The sequence below is a fragment of the Dama dama genome, chromosome 18, assembly GCF_033118175.1.
Source record: "Dama dama isolate Ldn47 chromosome 18, ASM3311817v1, whole genome shotgun sequence".
NCBI classification, from domain to species: Eukaryota; Metazoa; Chordata; class Mammalia; order Artiodactyla; family Cervidae; genus Dama; species Dama dama.
The window spans coordinates 44,181,488-44,206,593 of NC_083698.1; the positions used below are offsets into that span (position 1 = coordinate 44,181,488).

At 41.0% G+C, this 25,106-nt stretch overlaps 1 protein-coding gene across 5 annotated transcripts in view; it reads right to left on the bottom strand.

The window, feature by feature from the left end:
• SRPK2 (SRSF protein kinase 2) overlaps nt 1-5,011 on the bottom strand; it is a 239,250-nt gene extending 234,239 nt beyond the window's left edge. For 2 of the 5 annotated variants that reach the window (XM_061165206.1, XM_061165200.1), the window contains exons 1-2: nt 4,911-5,011; nt 4,768-4,822 (exon numbers count right to left, since the gene is read on the bottom strand). In XM_061165206.1, the coding sequence (XP_061021189.1) occupies nt 4,768-4,822; nt 4,911-4,926 (71 nt within the window). In that variant the 5' untranslated portion in view covers nt 4,927-5,011. Of the gene's footprint in view, nt 1-4,767; nt 4,823-4,910 lie in introns of those variants that run through there. The other 3 variants (XM_061165210.1, XM_061165209.1, XM_061165205.1) reach the window with 2 other exon arrangements.
• Between the last annotated feature and the right edge of the window lie 20,095 nt (nt 5,012-25,106).

The window sequence follows — 25,106 nt, forward strand, 5'->3', positions numbered from 1 at the left end:
TACCTAGTAAGATATAAACTTGGATGACAGCATTCCTAAACTGCCTCACCTGTGATTTACTGACCCAATTGCACCAATCCCATGCCTACCATTTTCTGTGGCAGTCAGAACTCATACATACTGTAAGAATACAGATAACCAACCAGCTCCACCAGCCAAGAGAAAGTTAAGAGCCCGAAGGATACAAAATCCCATCATCAATACCATATACACGGTTCACAAATATGCAGAGGAGAACAGAGAGAGAGAGAGAGGGGGACAGACACCAAGAGACCAAGTTGCTAACTTGCTAGAAAGTCAAAATGCAAACTAAGTCCTCCAGCAATCATACTCTTGGGTACCCTACATAAGTGGAAGAAACATGTTTACGTTAAAAACCTGTACAGGAATGTTTAGCGGATTTATAAACTATCCATGTGTCCTTCAATGGATGAATGAATAATGGATAAACAAACTGTGGTACAGTCATGCAGTGAAATGCTACTGAGCAAGAGCAACAGAAAGAAGTGACCAATACACCAGCAACAAAGATGAGATGCAAGGGCACTATGCTGCCTGAGAAAAGTGAATCTCAAAAGGTTACATACTTGGATTTCCTGGTGGTCCAGTGATTAAGATTCCATGCTTCCAATGCAAGGGCACAGGTTCAATCCCTGGGTAGCAAACTAAGATCCCATATGTCCCACAGTGCAGCCAAAATACAGACAGTAACTTAAAAAATAGTAATAATTTTAAAAGTTGCATACTATATGATTCCATTTATATAATTTTTTCAAAGTAGCAAAATTACAGTGATGAACAGATCAGTGCCTATGGGGGGCTAGGGCTAAAGAGAGAATATGATGACTAAAAAGTACAAGAGAAGTTACCTTGTGATGATGAAACAGTTCTGCATACTGCACGGTGATGATTTCACGAGTGAGAACACTTGATAGAACTGCACACACACAGAGTGCATGTAAAAACTAGCAAAACCTTACTTGAGTTAACAGTACTGTGTCCAAGTCAATTTTCTGGTTGTGACAATGTTCTAGGTTATAGAATATATTACCACAGGGGAAAGATGGACAAAGGGAACACTGGGAACTCTGTACGGTTTTTGCAACTTCCAGCAAATTATACTATTTCAAAATAAAAAGTTTTAATTTAAAAAAAGGTGTTAAAAAATTTTTAGCCAAGAAAGTTTAAAACACAAATGTTCAACTAAAACACAGTATACCAACACAATAAAATGTTACTTGGCAATATAAACGAATGAAATACCAATACACACTATAACATAGATGAACCTTAGAAATATTATGCTAAGAGAAAGCAAGCAGACAGAAGATCATATGTTGATGATTCTATTTATATGAAACATCCAGAATAGCTAGCCTTATAGAAACAGAAAACAAGTTAGTGACTGCTGTGGGCAAGGGAGAATGGGAAGCAACAACTACAGGGTTTCTTTTTTGAGGCGATATAAATGTTCTGGAATTAGATAATAGTTGCACAACTTTGTAAATATATTTTTTAAAAAAGCAAATTGCATACTTGAAAAACTAAACTTTTTAAAAATAAAATTTTATGATATGTGAATTGTGTTTCAAGAAAAAGTTGCACGTGAGGAAAAAAACTCTTTTACTCTTTAAATTGAAAAATTGTATACAGTTGCACAGGCCCCAAAGCTAAAATCTATCACAAGACATGTGTTTTATCCAATTCTTAAGGTTTTATTTGTGCTTGAATGACACTGTAGTTCTTCCCTGCTGCCTGTTACAAAGCAGCACAATTAATAATCAGCAAACTAAAATCAGTGACAATCTGACAAGCTAACAATCTCAGTTGAAATATCTTAATCTCATTTCTCACAACTACAAATACTAGCATTCTAAAAAAGAAGCCTACACAAAGTGGTTCAAGTCATAAAAACTCACAGAACTGAACTGAATTAAAATGAAGTGGCACTTGTACATACAAGCAGATAATGATAAAAATAGATCATACTACATCAAGCCAGGCCTATATAGTCATAAAATTCAAGTGTGCCAGTCATTATACTAATACAGTTTAAAATTAGATCTATTACTCCCTCTCCTGCTCTGGAAAACTAAGTAAAAACCAAAAACACTGGGCATCTGGAGACCTGAATTTTGGTTCAAACTAAGCTAATTGTGTGACCTTATTCTCTATTGAAGCTGTCTGTAAAATGAGGAAAATCTCTGAGGCTACCAGTCTCCTGAAGTCCCTCCACCATCACTTCTCTCCCCACATCACTTCAAGTCACCAGAGTTCTCCCCTATTACTACGGAAGGCAAGCTCTCAGTGTGTAGTTCTTCCCGCCACTCATAATCCATTCTCCACATTAAAGCCAGTAGACTTTTAAAATAGGAATCAGATCCTGCCACTGCTACCTGTGTGCCTCTCAAGGGCCTACAAGGCCAAGCCCTACCCATTTCGGCTCCTCCGAAATCACCATCCTCTCCAGTAGCACTCTAGCCACTCCGATCTTTGGGTTCCTCCGACATTCCTAGCCCATTCCTCCCCAGGGCCTTTGCCATACTCCCATCTTCTCTTTATTCGAAATTCTTTTCAAATGCCACCTCCTCAGAGAACTGAGAGTGAGCTCTGGTCTCAGTCTGCCTGGACTGAACTTAATAGCTGGACATGTTGTTTACTCATGCTATGTCTCTGCTTCATCTGTTAAGTGGTGGTAACTACAGTGTCTGCCTCACAGGATTACCACCAGGGACAGACACATGAAAATAGAGCAGCAAACTGACTGGCACAGTTTTCAAATGTTATCTGTCACTGGACCTAGGGCACCCCATCTTCACTTTCTATCTTCAGGACATTATCCGGAATCGTCTTCTTTGTCATCGGTTCTGAAGCCCCCAAACAGATAAAGCTTCATAAACTTTGCTTTTCTTGCTCAAAGCTCTACCAATGTATTCTAGAAAAGGCATACAAATACTTGTTGAATATATGAATAAAGCAATGATATCAAGGATTCCTTTAAAATAATACTGCCATGATTCAAAGAATTAAGTGAAAAATGACACTGCCTCAAACAGATATACATATATCCATCTACGCACCCTCACACAAAGAGCCATCCCCAAAACTAAGGGCATGCTTTTTTTCCAACTCCTTTTAACTTTTCTGAACAAAATGGGCTATGTAGGAAGAAATGCTTAAATTTCAAAGTCGTGACCAAAACTCAAGAGCCACAACACTATAGTTCTCCTTACTTATGGGCTAAATTTCCATCATTCACGAAAGGAAACCTCAAATATAAGACTGATTGATAGCGTTAATTTTTAAAGTACCTAAATCTACCAAATATCCACTGCGATTTAAAATCTTAAGAATTCAATTTTTACCCACCAATTTAAGCCCTTAATAAATATGTTTTCCTCATTCTAGTAGTAGGCTTGTTTGAGGGCAAGATGCTTGTTTTTAAGAAAGACTTTATTATATAGGTATCAACATTTTGTGACATCCTGAACATACGTTCAAGTAAACATCATGATACATCACATTAGGAATGACTTAAGGAGCTTGCATAGACGCCACCAATGGTTACGAAATTCGCTAGACAGACCCCAAAGTGAATGGGAAGGGGAAAAGTCTAAGAAGCTGCAGGCTAGTGCCCCAAAGAAAACAAACCAACGAGAAATGCTTCGTGATTTTATTTAAAGATGATCACGGATTATCCCTATAATACCAAAAAACCACAGAGTATTTCTTGCTCAAATGGAAGAGTGAAGCCACAAATCTAGGAGGAGGAGTAAAGATTCTGAACGCTAGTAGATTCTTCAAAATTAGGGGGAAAAAAAGGGAAAGGAGACGCGGCGGCGCTCTGCGGTCTCGGAGCAGCTCTCCAGGAAAGGCTTCCCGGGCGCCGGCCGCTCCCACTCCGGTCCGCGCGGCCAAGCTGGAGGTGGCTGGCGGCTGGCACGTTTGAAATATCACCACCCTATTCATCTCCTCCCGGCACAATGAGGGGCTGGGCGGCCGCGCCGGGGACCGCCTGCGCACACGCCCACCCGCCCCGCGCAGCCCAAGACCCGGGAGCAGCCGCGGCTCAGCGAAGTCACGCTCGGCCCGGGCAGAAAGTTTCGGGGGGGAAAAAAAAAAACCCAAGCGCCGAAGCGCACAGGTCTCGGAGCTGAATTCGCGCCAGGAACACGCCCGAGGCAAACCACTTGACAACCAGCTCGGGTTTTCAGCAAAACGGCCGAGAGGCGGGGGCCGAGGAGGAAGAGGAGACAACATACACACACATACATACATACACACACACACACACACACACACACACACACACACATTCGCACTCGGCTCCTCTTTCTCTAGCGCCCCGGCGCCCAGGTGGGAGCGATGCCGCAGCCTCACGCCCGGACGCGGCGCCGGCCGCCAGCGCCCCTTCCTGGAAGGCCCGCGACCCCCCGGCCAGCTAGGAGAGCAAGGGGAGGGTGCGCACGCCCCACGCCCCCTCGCCCGTGCGCCCCTGACGGCCGCGGCGACAGGAGGCCGGAGAGGCCTGGGGTCCGGGGATGCTCAGCCGGCCGGCCGCGGGCTCGCGTGCGCCCCTCCCCCGCCCTCCCGCCCCTCCCCCCGGGCCGCCCGCGGGGCGCGCAGGAGGCGAGCGCCGGCGTCCCGGGGGATCAGCCCGCCCGCCCGCCGGCTCCAGGAATCCGGGCAACTTTCCCCTGCTCGGTCGCGGGCAACCCCCGACAGGGCGGGAGCGGGCGTCTGGGGACTGGCGCTGTGTGGACTCACTTTTTCGGATGTTTCTCCCTTTTCGGCCTCCGCTTTCGGGCCTGAATGGCCAGCACTGAGGAAAGAAGACACACATTAACGGTCGGGCAGGCCGGCCTGCGGGGCCACGTGGCGGGGAGGAGGGGACGCCGTGGGCCACTCACCTTTCCGGGAACTCATCCCGACGCGGCGCCAGAGGGGCGGGGGGCTTCGCGGCGGCGGCGGCGGCGGCGGCGACGCGGGAGCCAAGCCGAGCTGCAGCCTTCACTCGCTCCGCCGGCCGGGAGGAGGCGGGAACCGCGCCTGCGCCGCCGCCGCCGCCGCCGCCGCCGCCGCTCCCGCGGGGGGCCCAGAAAAACCCGCCCCCGGCCGGCCCCGCCCCCGCCTCCACTCGCCGGGTGGCGTCGAGACCCCCGTGCCGGTCCCGCCCGCGCGCCCCGCACCGACGCGACTGGTCCACCTGTGCGGAAGTGACCCCCCCGACCACCGCCAGTCCCTCCCACGCCGCCCCCGCCCCCGCCCGCCGCCCGGGCCTGCGCCTCCTGCGCCCCCGCGGCTGGCCCCGGCCTCCTGCCTCTCCCCGGCACCCGGCCCGCGCGACCCTCCCTCTGCAGCCAGGGCCTCTCCCCTACCCACCCCGGCGGGTCGCGCCACACGTCTCTCCATGCGCTCTGCCCTGGCCCGCGCCTCCGCGGGTCTCACACCACCGTTCCTCACGCGGCCTCTTCTCCCCCTCTGCTCCTCTACATCCTTGCATCCCCATGGGCGCCGCTCCCTCCTCTCTGGCGTGTGCGGAAAGGGCACAGGACCGAGAGCTGAGAAACCTGGGTCTTTCACTAGCTGTGTGACCTTGGAAAAGTCATTTCATCTCTCATCTTTACCTGCCCCACAGAATTGCTTGAGTGTAAAGGAGGAGAAGATGCAAACATTAGGATTAAGTAGGATTAAGCTTTTGCACAGGAATTAAAAGTCCAGTTCAATAAATGCCATGTGTATAACAATTTTAACACAAGCCACCAAGGAGTTATTCCTTACTAAGAGGAAATTGACTCCTGAAGAGGTTAAAGAGATTACCCAACAATGATTCAAATTTAGGCCTAGCTGACTCTAATCAACTTGATTGGGGAACAAAATGTTTTTGAAAGATACTCATCCTGATCATTTACTCTGTCAATTGTATTCTTAACTCATCAGAGGAGCTAGTTGTATTTTAAAGATCCTTAAATCAACGGGAACAGTGCTGCTTGAACTTAAAGAGCTTTTTACAATACTTTCTTGATTTTTTATTTTAAACAATATCAAAAGTACAGAAAAGTTGAGAAAAATACATAGTGAACATCCGTATTAACCCATATTCACCAATTTTGAACATTTCCCCAGATTTTCTTTCCCTGTGTGTGTGGAGGGGATGTGTTGTTTATGACAAATCATTTGAGTTTTTTGTTGACTTTGTTACTCTTTTCCCCTAAATATTTCCGTGAGCATCTACTAAGAACAAAGATAACTCTCCGACGTAATCATAATTCCATTATCGCTACAAGAAAATTTACTATCATTGTAAGTAACATACAGCGGCCATATTCAAATCTCCAAAATGTCCTTTTTAGTGGACCTTTTTCTCAATCTGGAATACAGTCAAAGATCATGCATTACATTTCATTGCCATGTCTTTTTAAGCTCCTGTAGTCTAGAATAATCCCTAGTTTTGTTTTTTGCTTTTATAACATTCACTTTTTTTGAAGAATTGAATTCTGTTTGCAGGATGTTGTTCAGTTTGTATTCATCTGCTCCTTATTAGATTCAAGTTAAATAATTTTGTCATCTACACTAAATAGATGATATCAAGTTTATTTTAGTATACTGCATCAAGAGGGATACAATGTCTATACTATTATTGGTGATGTTACATTGTAATCATTACTCCATGGTAAAGATACATTTTTTTCCTTTGTATTTAAAAAGTAGTCTATGTGAAAAATGGGCAAGAGACTTATTAGACATTTCTCCAAAGAAGATTAACAAATGGCTAATGGGTACATAAAAAAATGATACATCAACATAAAATGATGTACAGCATCATTAGACAGATGAAAAGCAAAACCAAAATGAGATAGCATGTCACATCTACAAGCATGACTATAATTTTTTTTGTAATGAAAAACAAGTGTTAGTGAGGATAAAGAGACATTGGAATACTCATACATTAGTGGTGGGAATGTAAAAATGGTGCAATCACTGTGGAAAATTGTTTCCCAATTCCTCAAAAGCCTAAATATACAATTATCAGCAGTTCCACTCCTAGGTGTATATCCAAAAGAATTGAAAACAGGCATTCAAATCCTTGCACACAAATGTTCAGAGCATCACTAATCATACTGGCCAAAAGATTAGAAACAACCCAAATATCCACCAGTATATGAATGGATAAACAAATTGTGGTATTGACATACAATGAAATATTTTTCAGCCATAAAAAGGAATGAAGTACTGGTAAATACTACAATGTGGATCAACCTCAAAAACATTTATGCCAAGTGAAAGAAACCAGACACAAAAGGTCATCTAGTGGCCTATTCCATTTATATAAGACATTCAGAATAAGCCAATCCATAGAAAGATTGGTGATGGTCCATGACTGGGGGAAGGGGAAGTAAGGAGCAATTTGCTCAATGGATAAGGGGTTCTATTTTGTAGTGAAGAAAACGTTTTGGAGTTAGGGAAAGGTGATGGTGGCAAAACACTGCAAATGTACTAAATGCCACTGAATTGTTCTCTGTAAAATGATTAACATGTTTGGTGAATTTCATCTCATTTGAAAAAAAAAAAAAACTGGGGTATTACTTAGAGAGACTGTGTAAGTATCCAAGAATCCTTCACTCCGTGGCCTAGCATCTATCCAAGATGTTTGCCTGAATCAATTATTACTATAACAGTTGGAGATTAATGATATAATCCTGTCCTTTCATCTATGGAATCAGGTGACATGCTTATGTAAGGAAGAGCTTTCACTTCTCCTGCCACCCCTTCGTTTTCTGTTTATTTTTGTCTTAATTTTTGTTTCCTGTCTTTAGTATCATCAGTATTGACAGTAATTACTATCTCTTTGATTTTTGATTCTTAAATTGTCCCATATTTGACCAGGGAAGACACTTTCAAATTTCAGTGTCTTTGGACATGTTCCAATCAGTTTCTGAGCACCTCTTTACTTTCTGGCACAAAATGTTCCAGGAAACCTTGTGCTATCCCTAACTGGGTCTTCAGAACCAGTCTTTTCTCCAGTTTTGGTTCCCAAAGAAATCTGAGTTTGAAACCACTTTATTCTTTTTAACAGCTTTATTAAGAAATAATTCACATATCACATTATTCACCCACTTAAAGTACAAAATTCAATGTTTAATAATATATTCACATGACTGCACAACCACCACAATGATTTTAAAGTATTTTTGCACCCCTGTAAGAATCTTCATAGCTGTTAGCAGTCACTCCCCATTCCCCACAACCTCCCTTTGCCCCAAGTCCTAACCAACCACTAATCACCTTTCTGTCTCTACAGACTTGCCTATTCTGAACAGATCATATAAATGCAATTCTACCATATTGTGACTGGCCTTGAAACTGGCTTCTTTCTCAGCTTAATGTTCAAACAAATCTGCGGCTTAATTTTGCATAACCTTGGGTATGTTATTTAATCACAACATCTGGAAAACAGTAATAATATCAATACCAGTCTTCCCAGATCAATATGATAATCAAATAATCAATAAATGGCAATTATCAGGAACATTATTTGGGAGACACATACCCAATCTTCTGGATCCTTTACATTCATTTATTCAACAAATACTTATCAAATATCTGTCATATAATAGACATTATTCTAGATATGAAATTGACAGCATAGAAAACACAAAAATCCTGCCTTCATAAAGCTTACATTCTACAGCCAAATAATAGAAAATAAACCCAATAAATATGCAAAATATATACTCTGTTTACCAGATGGTAATAGCATCTAGGAAAAGAAAAAACAGTAACCTGTTGGGATGGTGTTTAGGAAAGATCTCGCTGAGGAGGTGTGTGTGTGTGTTAGTCACTCAGTCGTGTCCAACTCTTTGCAACCCTATGGACTGTAGCCCTCCAGGCTCCTCTGTTCATGGGATTCTCCAGGCAAGAAAACTGGAATGGGTTGTCATTCCCTTCTCCAGGGGATCTTCCCGACCCAGGGATCAAACCCAGGTCTCCTGCACTGCAGGCAGATTCTTTACTGCTGAGCCACCAGGGAAGTCCCCACTGAGAAGGTAACACTTATTTAAAGACTTTAAGGTGATTTTGCCAATCTTTTTATTTCCATAAATTAGAAGAGACCTACATTTGCCACTGAGAATATGAGTTTATTGAGTTAAAATACACCAACCTAATCATTGGTGAACAACTTTACATATATTAGATGCTTAAAGAATGATAAGTTATGAACCTCTCTCAATTTGGAAATAAAAGTTTCTTTGAGATGCATGAAGATTTAGAATGACATTTGAAGGAAATAAAAAGGAGTTTAATTTTTTCTACCATCATTTCTACATAAATCAAATTAATTATGTGAATATTATAATTAAAAGGGAAAGTATTAAAACTAGATGTAGGTTTCTATACCAATCCAAAATAAATGAAAAGGGTAGTACATACACATTTTTCCCCCATCTAGCACAATGGAATTCAATATGAAGACAGCATATTAGTTTTTATCAAACACAGGAAAAAAACAATGCTATAAATCCAACTTCAATATTTCCAGGGAGAGTTACTGAATCATGATTTATCTTAGAAGGTATATTGAGTATGTCATAGAATTGTAAATAGACTTGAGAGGTCAAGTAATTCACCTTGGGGCCTTTAGTGGATGAGAACCTAGCCTCCTTCTAAAAATTCCCCAAAACTTTTAAATTTTTAGGAAAGTTTCTTTATATTTAATCTACAGCTTTTATTATCAAGGTTAAGCCTGTCTTTTGTTATTTCATTACAGCATATTTCTCCGTGGCACTAGCACCATTATAACAGAAGTTAGTGTACAGAATAATAGAGCCAAACTGTCGAAGTTCAAATTCTAGTTCTGCCAGTAGCTGGGTAACCTTGGACAAGTTTCTTAGTTTCTGCCTCAGTTTCTGCCTCTTAATTTCAAGTTGCCTCAGTTTCCTGATCTGCAAATGCAGAGAGTAATATTACCTACCTTATACATTTGTTGTGAGGATTAAATGAGTCATTTCACATAAAATGCTTAGAGAAGGATCCAAGTGTCCCCCCACAAAATTAGCTATTTACATTTATATGCACATTAACATGTGTATTACTTATGTACTGCTGCATACCAAACCTCTCCCAAATTTAGCAACTTAAAACAACAAGAATTTATCATCTCACGATTTCTGTGGTCCAGGAACTTGGGAGCAGTCTAGCTGGAAAACGATGTCATCTGGGGCTGCAGTCATTTGGAGGCTTGAGGAAGGCTGAGAGATCTGTCACCAAGATGGTTCACTCACATGGCTGTTAGCAGGAGGCCTCAGGTCCTTGCTGGCTGTTTTGGAGAGGCCTTACTCCCCCCACCTGGATCTTTCCATGGGGCTGCTGGAGTGTCTGCCTTCCCCCAGAGGGAGTGGCCCCAGAGACAGCAAGGAAGAAACTGCAATGCCTTTTATGACCTATCCTCAGAAGTCACAATCCTCCATTTCTACCACATTCTATCCATTGAAAACAAAGCACATGCTCAGAGAAGGGAAATGAAGCCACTTCTTGTAGGGAGGATTATTGGAGAGTGTACATATTTTTAAACCACCACAAGGGGTCATTCCTTCTTTCCTTTGGTGTCTCTGATTTGCAACTGAGAATCCTTCCAGACCTCTCATTCATATTGTCTAAAAAGTAGAAATGAAAGGGAACTTTCAGTCCAACATTCAGACTAAAGTAAAAGGAATGTAGACTAGAAAGATTATCTAGGGAAAAAAACATCAATAGTAATAAACTTACTATGAATAATATGCCTTCTGTAAATCAGTTTTACATAAACCAGCTAAAAAAATGACTCCTGAAGATTTGTGCAGGGCTGTGGTAGGATGGATTTAGAATAATGGCTACTATGTCCACACATATCTAAATAGATTAAATGGTCTGGCTATAACAAACTATGTTGAACTTACCCAAAGCCCGGGCTCCATTTCTTTCAAGCTTTTAGACATGGATAAAGCCATGATAGAATATTCATTTCTCATAACTCTCAGCATATGAGAATTGGGTTTTCCATTTTACTGTAACTGGTTCAGAAATCCAATATAAAAATAAGCTGAATATAATTTTGCTCACAGTTAAACACAAATTCTCTTCAAGCATAATTCATAATCAACTCTTCAAAATGTATATCTGTCACCTTCAAGTAGGTTTAGGCATTCTATCTGGAGACAAAATATACTTTTACCTTTAAAAAGCAGTTTTATAAAAAAAAAAAAAGCTGCTTTATAATCCTCATTATTATAGTGTTTAATTCAACTTGCTTTTTAAACTTTTTATCATTATATAATGTACATACAGAAATATTAATAAATCATAAGAGTACAATAAAGTGAAGACGCATATGTTTAAAAATACTGATCGATACCAGGAGCTTGAAAGCCCCCTCTGTCCCTCCTTAGTCACTGCTCCCACCAAGATTACCTCTATTCTAACTTCTAACACTGCTGATTAACGCTATCCAGTTTTTGGTTTTATGGGAAATGGAATCATACACTAGGTACTCTTTGGCATCTGGCCTCTTTTGCTCAATATTATATTGTGAGACTGAGTCATGTGTTGTGTTTAATAATCTTTTCAATGTTGTATATTCTTCCATTTTATGAATATATCACCTTTTTTTTTAATCCACTGGTGCTATTGATTAAATTACTGTTGCAACCCTAAACTCACCCTTCCATTCTCAGCTTTGTAATGAGGGTGCTGTGAGGAGAAATGCTAACATTTGTCCTTTGCCAGCGGATTCGCCTTTTGTTCTGCCAATTGGGGGCGCTAGAGGGTGAGACTGGAAGGCTGGAGAACCGAGAAGGGACTTGCTCCTTCCTGTTTGCGGGCTGTTCCTGACACCCTTGGCACAGCGTTTATAGCAGCAGTCGCTTCCAGTTTAAAGTTTTGTGGTGCTCTCAAACCAGCTTCATTGTCTCCCCTTAGAAGGACAGTCAGTGCCAGACCATAATCCTTCCTCAAACATCCGGGTCCCAGCTCCCTTTTCTAAGCTTATGAGTCTAATACCCCACCTCTGCACTCTGTTCCCCAGCCCTGGGGGTGGACCCTGACTCCTGCATTATTACTGTCTTACTTGTCTCCCCCTTTATGCTTTGGTTCTCCAATATCTCTTCAACCAGACAATAACTTAATTTTTTGTTGTTGTTATTAAGCCAATCTGCAATACAAAAGTAAATATTTCCTGCTTTCTCTCTAATGGACACATGATCCTACCGGCCATGGATGATTGACTATTATGAGTAGTGCTGCTGTGCCCATTCTTGTACCTGTCTTTTGGTGAAATGTGTATATACGTGAAATGGAATTGCTAGGTCACAGGGTAGATGTGTGTTATCTTTTGGCAGGTACTGCCAGAAGGTTTTCTGAAGTTGTTGTACCAATAATTGCACTGATTCTAAGATAGTCTCAGGATCTCACACCTAATCCTCAGAACTTTTAAAATTTAGAAGTCAATAAATTCTACATTATTCTAATTTAATCTCAGCTTCAGAAGTTTCATGTTGCAATGCTAAAGAAAATGAGATTCTATTGCTTGAAGACATAGTTTGTATCCTTCATTCCTCTATCAGTGCCTGGCACATAGTAGATGACGTTGAACAGATAATAAGAGGAAGCTTAAATCTGTTCTCCTATACAGGTGAACTAATGTAAACTGAGGCCAGTCCCATCTAGGGGATGTTCAGTCACCCCAGCACATTCTCCACTGGGCAGCTGTAGATAAACAGGCCTCCGTTCCCACAGGTTGCTTCCTTCCCCAGGTTGCAAGACCCGCTTCTCTCCTCACAGTCAGCTTAAATGACTTGACCCAGGAACAGATGCAGCACCACAGTGGTGGGGGGCTGCTTATGGGCAGCCTCACACCTGGCACATCAACTTTATCAATCAAACCTCTCTCGAGAATCTTTGGTGGCAATCTCAAACTGAATTAAATCCCTTTGAGATTTACTCTTAGAGTGACTCAGACTTCAGGGTGCCCAAATGTCTGGGATGTCTTAAGAATCACCTACACAAACCCCACACAACCACCTATACAAACAACCTGCTTCTGCACACCCTACCTGAAACTTTCACAAGTTGAATTCTCAAGAACCAATGGGTTTCTAGCACCTGCTGGGAACTCAGGGTTCCTGATGTGAGCAGACCATGGAGAAAAAGCAGCTGCTTGCTAGAAGATATTAACATAGGAAGCTGACCACCGCTGAGTACTCTTAGAACCACTCAACAAAAATTAGGGTGGGGGAAGGAGGAGGGAAGGCAACACATACACTTGTTTATAAAAGATATTCATGCTTTCTATGACCACACAGTTTCCAGTTGTGTAAGTTTGTTTCTATATGATACAGGATTGTTAAGGTGATATCACTGTGATTTTATAAATAATATAACCTGATTAACAAAATGGCAAGGAAGCAGATACACCTAATTATGAATTACAGACAATTATATTTCTTATTCTCTGGGTATGTAAGGCATGTTCTTCTTACTCATCACAGGCAGTGACTTATAGCAAAAGGATGTCTCTTCTCACACACTATTTGTCACCTGAGAGGAAGTTGTCACCATGCAAGGTGATATAAGTACCTTCTGTTTCCAACTCCTCAGACATTTCTTCAGTTCTCATTCTTTCTCTCTTCTTTCCCATCCTGTCTAATGCTATATTCATCATCACCTATCATCTAAATAATCTGGTCATCACAAGTTGGGTGTTGCCTCAGCTGTCTATCGCTACAGAACAACCCCAAATCAGCAGCTTAAAACAATCATTTATTATTATTGGGTGTTTATTCTTCTGATCTCATCTTGGTTATTCATGCCACTGCATCCCCCTGGTAGGTCAGCGAGAGCTGGAGGCCCAAGGTGATTCCATCTATATATCTGGGGCCTTGAAGGGACTAGCAGACTCAGACCTCTTTCTGTCCCCAGGTTATCTTTCATCATTAATTATTCTATCTGAGCTTCTTTACATGGCACATCCCAGGAGAGTTATGGCATAAGCTGTGTAGACTCCAGAACTCACCTGACATTGTTTTGATAATATTCTATTGGTTTAGGCAAATCCTATGGCCAGATTCAAGACTGCTATGGCCAAATCAAGATTGCTGGGAGAAATACCAATAACCTCAGACATGCAGATGACACCACCCTTATGGCAGAAACCAAAGAGGAACTAAAGACCCTCTTTATGAAAGTGAAAGAGGAGAGTGAAAAACTGGCTTAAAACTCAACACTCAAAAAACTAAGATCAAAAAAAAGAAACAAACTAAGATCATGGCATCCGGTCCCATCACTTCATGGCAAATAGATGGGGAAACAATGCAAACAGTGACAGACTTGATTTTCTTAGACTCCAAAATCACTGCAGATGGTGATTCCAGCCATGAAATTAAAAGACGCCTGCTCCTTGGAAGAAAAGGTATGACCAACCTAGACAGTATATTAAAAATCAGAGACATTACTTTGCCAACAAAGGTTCATCTAGTCAAAGCTAGGGTTTTTCCAGTAGTCATGTATGGATGTGAGAGTTGGACCATAAAGAAAGCTGAGCGCTAACGAATTGATGCTTCTGAACTGTGGTATTGGAGAAGACTCTTGGGAGTCCCTTGGAATGCAAGGAAATCAAACCAATAAATCCTAAAGGAAATCAGTCCTGGGTGTTCACTGGAAGGACTGATGCTGAAGCTCCAATACTTTGGCCACCTGATGTGAAGAAGCGACTCATTGGAAAAGACCTGATTCTGGGAAAGATTGAAGGTGGGAGAAGAAGGGGATGACAGGATGAGACGGTTGGATGGCATCATCACCAACTCAATGGACATGAGTTTGAGCAAGCTCCAGGAGTTGATGATGGAAAGGGAAGCCTGGCGTGCTGCAGTCCATGGGGTGGCAAAGAATTGGACACAACTGAGAGACTGAACTTATGGCCAGATTAATTGTGAAAGGCAGCCATGCTAGGGCACGAATTCAGAATTCAGAGAGGCAAGATTAATTAAGGTCATTTTACAACAATCTATCATAGGTGTGTATCTGTATCATCCCACTGGACTTCCTTTGAAGCATGTTTTTTGCCAATGCACCTAAGCCTCTGTAAGGTCAGTCAACAATTTTTTTTTTTTGAGCAGCCACAAGGAACAAAGAAATAGGCTAGGAATATACATTATCAATTTCTGGCTAAACGAATGCTTTCAAATCCTTTTTGTTGTTGTTGTTGCACTGGGTCTTCATTGTTGCACATGGGCCTTCTCTAGTTGCAGTGAGCAGGGGCTACTTGTCTTTGCAGTGTACTGGTTTCAGTGGTTGTGGTACACGGGCTTAGCTGCTCTGCAGAATGTGGAATCTCCCCAGACCAGGGATCAAACCAGTGTTCCCTGCATTAGCAGGCAGATTCCTATCCACTGTACCACCAGGGAAGTACTCAAGTCCACTAAAAAAAATAAATTTTCTTAAACCCACCCTGTGAAATAGGCAAAGCTGGATCTCCTGGTGGTCCTGATATAGTAAGAAATGCATCTGGTCTTTGATTCCTGTCCCTGGCACAGAGCTTCTAAAGCCTTCAAGATTTCCTGAGTAACAGGAGCGCTTTTTGTTATTCATAATAAGCCCCTTTATATATGCCTGGCTAGCCTAGGTTAGGGTCCCTAGATTGTCTCAGGATGTGGCCAGACATCAAAGATCAAATGATGAGAAAGTTGGAAATTTCAGCCCTACCTCTCACCTCCAGAGAGGGGAGAAGAACCGTTCTATAAAAACTCTCGAAGGAGATCTGAGCTTCCAGGCTGTGAACCCTCAAGGTGCTGGGAGACAAAAAGCCCACAGAGGACAGAAACTCTGCACCCCACCACCCAATTGCTAGTCCTATGCATGTCTTCTATTTAGGTGTTCTTGGGTCACAGCCTTTATAACAAATCCGTAAAATGCCTTCCTGAGTTCTATGAACTGTTTCAGCAAATTATCAAATCTGAGAAGGGGGTTATAGGAAGCCCTAGTGTATAGCTATTGGAGAAGGAAATGGCAACCCACTCCAGTGTTCTTGCCTGGAGAATCCCAGGGGCGGGGGAGCCTGGTGGGCTGCCGTCGATGGGGTCGCACAGAGTCGGACACGACTGAAGCGACTTAGCAGCAGCAGCAGCAGCAGCATATAGCTGGTCCAGTCAGAAGCATGGGCAGTCTCTCCAGGACGAGCAACTAGTGCCTGAAGCTGGGAGGGGAGCAGTCTCGTGGGACTGAGCCCTTGAACTTTGGGATCTGCACTGGCTCTGGGTAGCTGGTATTAAAACTGAACTGAAATGTCGAATATTTCAGTTGTTGTCTGGAGAATCAGAGAACAGGTTGTTGGCTTTGGAAAACACCCTGGAGTCCCCATTTTGCAGTTGGAAGGAGCGCTAGGACACACACACGCTCTTTTTAGTCAACATATACTTCTTTTTCTACATTGGTTGCTCATCTCAAAAAAAAAATTTTTTTTCATGAATCACAAGAGATTGCCCCTGCCCTCTTTGTATGCATGAAAGAACTGGAGAACATTAAACCGAAGGCCAAAGAGAGAAACTGGAGAGTAAGAGTTCTCACAGCCACATCACTCTCCAGCTGTGCAAAGCTTTCTGGAGGGAGCCAAAGCTCTTACAACCCAGTCCAAAGTTCCAAGGAGAAAATTGAGTTGACAGTCACATACTTGTGTACATGCACATACAGCACCACTAGAAATGAGGCATTTAAGCTGTCTGAAAACAAATAAACTGAATATCACGAAAGCAAACGTATCTGCTTATAGTTCCTGGCAAGCATTAAAATCAATCTAGAGAAGATAGTGATGCTGGAAGTGTCCGGGAAATGAATTATGCTGAGACACTAAAAACAAACAAACAAAAAGTGCTTACTATGAATATTTTCAGTGGGATAAGGTCTACAAATAGACCTAAGTCTTTTAAAAGCACAGATTGGTAGCTGTATTATATAATGGCAGTCTGCAGATATAGAGTATCGTCCGGCCGTGTTATCCTCTGAGGCAGTTTGGGAGCCCCTCCCCGGGTCCCGTGCAGCACCCTGGACAGAGGAGAAGGTGGTTCTCTCAGCCTCAGCAGCTTCCTGGGGCCCTGGTTTAGGATTCCACCTTAGAGCCTCTGAGGTGTATGAACCCACTCCCCAACTTCTTCACCTTGGAGTGCAGATGTCTTCTAAACAGTTTTCTCCTTATACTGTGCTGTTTGACTATATAAAATTGTGGTTTCAAAAAACACATAATCCAGGGAAGAAAGGTAAAAATATTTCACACTTAAGGTACAAAATTACCTTATTAATTTATTAATATTAATATAGTCTCTCAGTGGTTAACTAGTCTCCTAATAACCAGCCTTCCTCACTACAAATAGTCTATGCTACTAACACTTATAGCTACTAACACTAGAGCCAGATTTTCTCCGTTTCAGACTTCTCATTGCTAATCACAGCCCTCTAGAAACTTGTTTCTTGCTTCTTATAGACATAACAGAAGAAAAAGTTTACTTTTTTTTTTGGCCTTCCCATGCAGCTTGTGGGATCTTAGTTCCCTGACCAGGGATTGAACCTAGGCGCTTGGCAGTGAAAGCAGAGAGTCCTAACCACTAGATCACCCACCAGGATGGTCCCAAAATTTACTTGTTCTGCTTGGATCACTCTTACACGTCTCTCCTCATCTGCAACATACCCCAGATCCAAACCAGCCCCTCCAGCAGCAGACATCATTGCTCAACTGGAAACCATCTTCCTTTTCCTCCATGCTTGCAGGGCTCTAGTTTTTGTTTCTGTATCCATCATCCCTCCGTGATTTGAGAATATTTTAATTGATCTAAGCTAGTAGTTCTCAAACTTTGTGATTTCAGTATCTCTTGACACTCCTAAAGGTGGTTAAGAACCTCAAAGAACTCGTGTGCTATATTCTGCCCCGTCATTTTAGAAATTAAAACCAGAAAAATATTTATGTATCAAATGATTTTAAGTAACAATACACCCACTATATGGTCATTTAAATAACATGTTAAATGAAAAAACAACTCTATTTTCCAAAATAAAATATTTAGTTAGAAGAATGGCACTATTTTATATTTCTGCAAATCTCTCTACTGTCTGACTTAATAGAAGAGAGATTCTCACACCTGTATGTGCATTTGATCCATTGCCATCCTAAGTCACGGAGCCTCTAGAGGACTCCTTTGCGCATTCCTAAGAAATATGAGAATGAAAAGGAAAATAATGAAAAATGAAAATAGTTTGGACTACCTAAAGAGGGCTTCCCAGACAGCATGTTAGAAATCACTGATCTAAACCAATCACGGTGGTCCTTTAGGGGTGAGCATGTGACCAAGATCTCCTCAATGAGGCATGTGACCCAATTCTCAATGAGATATGAAGAAACTCTTCTAGAGGGCTTTTGGGAATGGCTTTTTTGCCCTTAAAAAGAGAGAGACAGATGTTTATCAACCAGTGACTGGTTTAAGCATATGAACTACTCTAAATATATCCAACAAAAACAGATTTCATACAGGGAATAAGGTGCTTAGACAGTCACTGAGGGGTGGGAGAGCAGACCAAGAGGCCGCCACTGGACTTCAGCTCAACATCACGTCACTGCAGCTGCCATTCAAAGAGAGAGCTGCTGTCAGGGCCTCACACTCACAAAACTGGCAGTTAGACTTGGGAATTCACAGTAAACTCTGCCTGTCATCTCAGCCACAAGAAATGGTTTCCTTCTCATTCCCATCTTTTACCTCTCTCTACTTCATCTAGTCGGCAGGACCTGATTTTCCAGAATTCTGTCATCAAGGAATATGGAAAATACAGCTTATAGCTTTCTAGACTCTCCAAAGAGAAAAGAAGTAAAATGGATATTGAGAGACCCAGTCCAAGGATCTGCCACAAAAGGCAAAACAAGAATAAATCCTTTTCTGGGATTTCCTTGGTGGTCCAGTGGTTAGGAACCTGCCTTGCAATGCAGGGGACATGGGTTCGATCCCTGGTCAGGGAACTAAGATCCTGCAAGCCGTGAGGCAGCAAAGCCTATGAGTCGTAACTACTGAAGCCCCGCTTGCTCTGAAGCCCATATGATGCAGCTGGAGAGTCCATGTGCCGCAACAAATATCCTGCATGCTATAACTAGGACCCGATGCAGCCAAATAAATAATTCATTAATTTTAAAAAAGGGAATAATCCTTTTCTTTCTGCAGGATGCAACCACGAGGGGAATTAAGAGGGAGTTCATGAAAAGAGAACATACGAAGGATGGCAGAGGGAAGTGGGGAAGGATACTGGGCCTTTGACAACTTGATTGAGCTACTGAATTAACAAACCTTGAAACTGCCTATCTCTATGTTTGTCACTATATGAGATAATAAATCTCATTATTAAAACCATTTTGAGTTTTCACCCAACCTTTCCTTTTTTCCCATTTAGTCTTCTTCTGTCTTCAAGGACTTGCCTTTATGGTCTCATATGCATGAAATAAACAACCTGCCTTCTCCCTTTTCATCTCAGCTACAATCCTCCTAAAATCTAGTTTCTCTGAAGAACCAAACTTATTTTATTTTTAGAGATCTGAGGTAGTTACTTAAATGGTAAGAGTTTGGTGGTTTACTGAAGGCTCCTAATTCAAATATCCTTTCGCCATTGCACAGAGATTTCACCATTAGAAAATCATTTCTTTGAGGCTTTTAATCTCAATAAGTCATTTTTTAATTTCTGGGTCAAATTATATAATGTCTGGGATTTGCTAAGAAAGTCCCCAGTGGTGCAGATGAAGATTGGGTAGGGATATAGGTGAAACAAAACTGGCCATGAGTGGGTAAGATTACTGAAGCTAGGTAATGGGTACACGGGAGTAAAACAAAAATTTTCTTTTGTATATATTTGAAATTCCTCATATTATCACCTTAAAAAAATCATCTTGAAAATTACACACCCTTGAGACTTCCCTGCTGGTCCAGTGGTTAAGACTCCACACTTCCAGTGCAGGGGATGTGGGTTAGATCCTTGGTCAGTGAACTCAAGATCCCACATGCCACAAAGCACAGCCAAAAAAAAATTACAAATACTTTACCTGAGGGTTATATACTAAGAAATTATCAGCCTTCAACATTTAAAGAGGCATTAGATGTTCAAGCTACTGTCCATTGCAACAACTAGGCTAGAGGCCATGGGATATGAGCTTCGCTGGAAGGAAAAGAGGAGGAAGAAGGAGGCAGGGGTGCCACATGGGGGTGCTAAGACCATATCCAGCTCGTCACACTAACGTGTTCTCTTGGCCCACACAGTGTGCAGTGAAGCATGGTTAAAATTATTTTGCTATCTACATCCAAGTATTGAAAGATTTTGTAAAAAGGAGTTCAGATTTTCATCTTCTGCTAAAAGCATAAGCTCTGTCCACACTGGAAACTCATTTCACAAGCAGTACCTATTCTCTGTTTGCCAGCATCCTCAACAAGCCCACCTCACACAAGGACATTCAGTACAGACAGGAGTGCCAGACTGGCTCTGGGTTGGGATCCTGGCTCCACTATTTTCTGTGCTGCTACACAAGAAATTTAGTTTCTCTGTGCCACAGCTACTTCTTGTATGAAATGGGGATTATAACGGTATTTATGTCAATGGGTTACTGAGAAAACTAAAGGAGTCAAAATATGTCAGGTGCTTAGAATAAGTCTATTAGTCACTAAATGAAAAGACTTTCATTTTTACTAAAAATATCATCTTCCATTTCATCCTGGTGCTTAAGTTTTAGTTTGGTACTTGGTTTTTATCATTATCAAAGCCAAAAGGGTATCCCATGAAGGTCTAAAATACAATATAAATACATATGGAAAAGTTTATCAAATAATGATAATGGATAGAAATGCTTATTTCAAATAGTACTCATAATTTTCTATTTTTAACCCAGTTCATCTTAAATCTGAGTAGATCATTGTTTTTAATCTGGTAAAGTAGCTTTCTAAGAGTTTATACTAAATATACATTTATTGTTTGTCTGTCATTAGTTTTTGCCCACATAGTGTTATCTTCAATTTGTGATTTCTCAAATTTTTTGGTGTCAGGACCCTTTCCTACTCTTAAAAATTGTAAACACTGAGCTTTATGCTATCTTAATGTGTGGCTAAGGAGTTCCAACCAGTCAATCCTAAAGGAGATCAACCCTGAATAGTCATTGGAAGGACTGATGTTGAAGCTTGAAGCTCCAACACTTTGACCACCTGATGTGAAGAGCTGACTCACTGGAAAGTACCTTGATGCTGGGAAAGATTGAAGACAAAAGGAGAAGAGGGCAGCAGAGGATGAGATGGTTAGACAGCATCACTGACTCAAAGGACATGAATTTGAGCAAACTCTGGGAGATAGTGAAGGACAGGGAAGCCTGGCATGCTGTAGCCAATGGAGTTGAAAAGAGTCGGACATGACTTGCTGACTGAACAACAACAATATATCTACTAATATTCATCATACTGGAAATCAAAACAGCAAATTTTAAGTGCAAGAATCCACAAGTACACATTCTATTTGCACCAGAGTGCTGATGTCATCACAAGTCACAAAGGCTCTGGAAAACTCCATTATAAACTCAGGAGAGATGGAGAGCAGAAAAAAGCACATGCTTCCTTAGTGCTATGTATCTGGGACTTACAGATCTGTGGGTATTCAGACCACATGTTGAGAATCACTGGTCTAGAGGAGTCTTTTTAAAGCCAAGGTTGATTTTGTAAGGGTTGGTATCATTAAACGAAATAATAAAACCTACAAATCTTGAAGCTAGGCTTATGTAATCTGCAATTAGCCCAACAGTCTACAGTTTGATGGCACCACTCTCAATACTTCCATGTCTCGCTCTCTCCTTAGAACAGCATATTTGACACTGAACGACTGAGGTTATGAACTGACAGGATGCCAGAGTCAAAACTTCACACACTAAACATTGGCTGAGCTGAATTTTACATCTATGTGCAAATAAATATAAATACAGGGTATAATACTTATTCAAATCCCAAGCTTCCCTGGTGACTCAGACGGTAGAGAATCCGCCTGCAATGCGGGAGACCTGGCTTGAATACCTGGGTTGGGAACATCTCCTGGAGAAATGAATAGGTACCCACTCCAGTATTCTTGCCTGAAGGAGTCCACAGACAGAGAAGCCAGGCAAGCCTCAGTCCATGGGGTCGCAAAGAGTTGGACACGACGGAGCAACTTTCACTTTCAAATCCCAAGCAACCAGCACTCTACTGTAGACCACTATGTGTAGTATTTGGGGGTATTACCTAAAGAGAAGAGCCTAGGAGAGGGCCCTAGGGTGGGTTGAGTTGTGTTCCCCCAAAGATATGTTGCTATCTTAATAAACTTACTCTTCACCCCCATACCTGTGAACATGACCTTATTTGCAAACAGTTTTTGCAGATGTCATTAAGATGAGGAAATGCTGGATTAGGCTGGACCTTAATCCACTGACTGGTGTCCTTACAAGAAGACAGAAATTTGGATATAGGAATACAGAAGACATGAAGATGGGCCCCATAGTTGGAGAGGTCTTTTGAGTCTTTGAGAAGATCTGAAAATATGGAGAGGAAAAACAAATTTCAGGTGGTGTTCTCCAGCTTTGTCTTTCAAAATGTATTAGCACAACTAGTTATATGTCACATTCAGAGCAATTATTAATTATATATATATATATTTTCTTTATCCTAATTTGCTATTTACTTTCTTATCCTACTTCTATTCCCAGCTCAGCAATAATCAAAGCAAAAGTCTATTCCTTATTATGTATTTCAAATAAACTGGTGTGACCTGGCTATAAATAAATTGCAATAAATATTTATTGTGTGTTAGATGCTCAGTCATGTCCAACTCTTTATGACCCCATGGACAGTAGCCCACCAGGCTCCTCTGTCCATGGAATTCTCCAGGTAAGAATACTGCAGTGGGTAGCCATTTCCTTCTCCAGGGGATTTTCCCAATTAACCAATAATAGATAATATTAACTAACATCAATAAATATTTATTAAATAATGTAAGAAATAAGAAAGGTCTTCTAAAGGATACATATCTACGAGAGTCTTAAATTTCTGCAGCTTAGAGCCTGCTTAATGTAAATTGATATAGCCACTATGAAAAACAGCTGGAGGTTCTTTTAAAAATTAAAAATAGAGCTACCATTTGATTCAGCACTCCTACTCCTGGATATATATTTGGAAAAAACAAAAACTCTAATTCAAAAAGATACATGTACCCCAATGTTCACAGCAGCACTCTTTACAATAGCCAAGACAGAGAAACAACCAAAATGTCCATTGACAGACGAAGGATAAAGAAGATATGGTACATATATATATAATGGAATACTGAAACTGAAAAACTTAAACTGTTAGTCACTCAGTCGTGTCTGACTCTTTGTGACCTCATGAGCTATAGCCTGCCAGGCTCCTCTGTTCATGAGATTTCCCAGGCAAGAATACTGGAGTGGGTTGGCATTTCCTTCTCCAAGGGATCCTCCCAACCCAGGGATCGAACCCAGGTGTCCTGCATTGCAGAGAGATTCTTTACCATCTGAGCCATCATGGAAGCCCCACAATTGAATACTACTCAACCCTAAAAAGAATAAACTATTGCCATGTGCAGCAACATGGATGGACCTGGAGAATATTATACTTAGTGAAGTAAATCAAACACTACATGATATCACTTATATGTGGACTCTAAAAAATAATAAAATGAATGTATATACAAAACAGAAATAAGCTCACAAACGCAGAAAACAAACTTATGGTTACCAAAATGGAGAGGGAGAGAAGAGGAGACAAATTCTTAGTGCAGGATTTAACAGATACAAACTACATAAAATAGATGAGCAACCAATAGGATTTACTACATAACAGGGAATCATATTCAGTGACTTATAATAACCTATACTGTACTACAGTATTAAAAAATAACTGAATCACTTTGCTTTATACCTGAAATTAACACAATATTACAAATCAATTACACTTCAATAAAAAATTCTTTTTTATGCTGAATATGTGTTAACTTTTCTCATCAATAAATTTGAGTAGAACACTCTGCAACTGGTAAGAATTTTACATATTTTTTCGTTCAGGGTATTTCAAAATGGCTTAAGTGGTATAAATTTATTATAAATTTCATTGTTCATTTCATATATCAAATCTGTCATTTTTCAAATGAAATAAAGCATTTAAACTATTTCATCATCTATTACAGCCCAAAACACAAAGACTTGTTCTTTTGTCCTATTTTTTTTTCTTTTGCCCTATTTTTATGTATATAGTCTGAAGTCATTGAATTAATTGCTCAAAAGAGATTTTTAAGAACAAAGTGCCAAATCTGATGATTTTTGCATGTGTGTGCAGTTAAGCCTAAACTTTTCATCAAAATGGGCAAGTAAGTTCACACAAGTTCCTACAAATGGTTGTGACTGTGTTCATTTTAAAATCTGTGCTATATTAACTATTCATTTAATAAGTTCATAGTATAAGTATATTTATAATAAAATGGTAGTTGGAATTAACACTAGGAAGGAAGTGTCATTTAAACAATCATATTGAATTCAACACTGTGTCTGAATCCTGGCCAGTAGAAGGCCAACTGATTTCCGTCCCAGCTCTGCCACTCCCTAGCACTGACTGTAGACAAGTAATTCAGTCTTTCTGGGTCTTACAGTCTTCTCCTCTGAAACATGAGATTAACAATACTTGCCTCATGGGGGTTTTGTGGTTTTGTAAAAAATGGAGTTAAGTATGTGAGAGGCATCTAGTACAGTGCCTAACACATAGCAACTGTCAATGAGAGGACATTATTGATAACAGTATTAATGCAATTAAAAGTTCAAAGACAAGATGTGAAATTCTTAGAGTGCCACAGGACTGGAGAACCCTGACCCATTTGGCTAGTGAGGGTATTTGTCCTAACAGTAAAGGACATTACATAAAACACTTGCCAGGGCTTCCCATCAAAAAGGTTAAACACATTTAGAGTTTGGGGCTCTCTTATAGTTATAATTTCCCTGACTTCTTCATCATATATGGAATTCTGATCATCATACTCCCTATTCATGA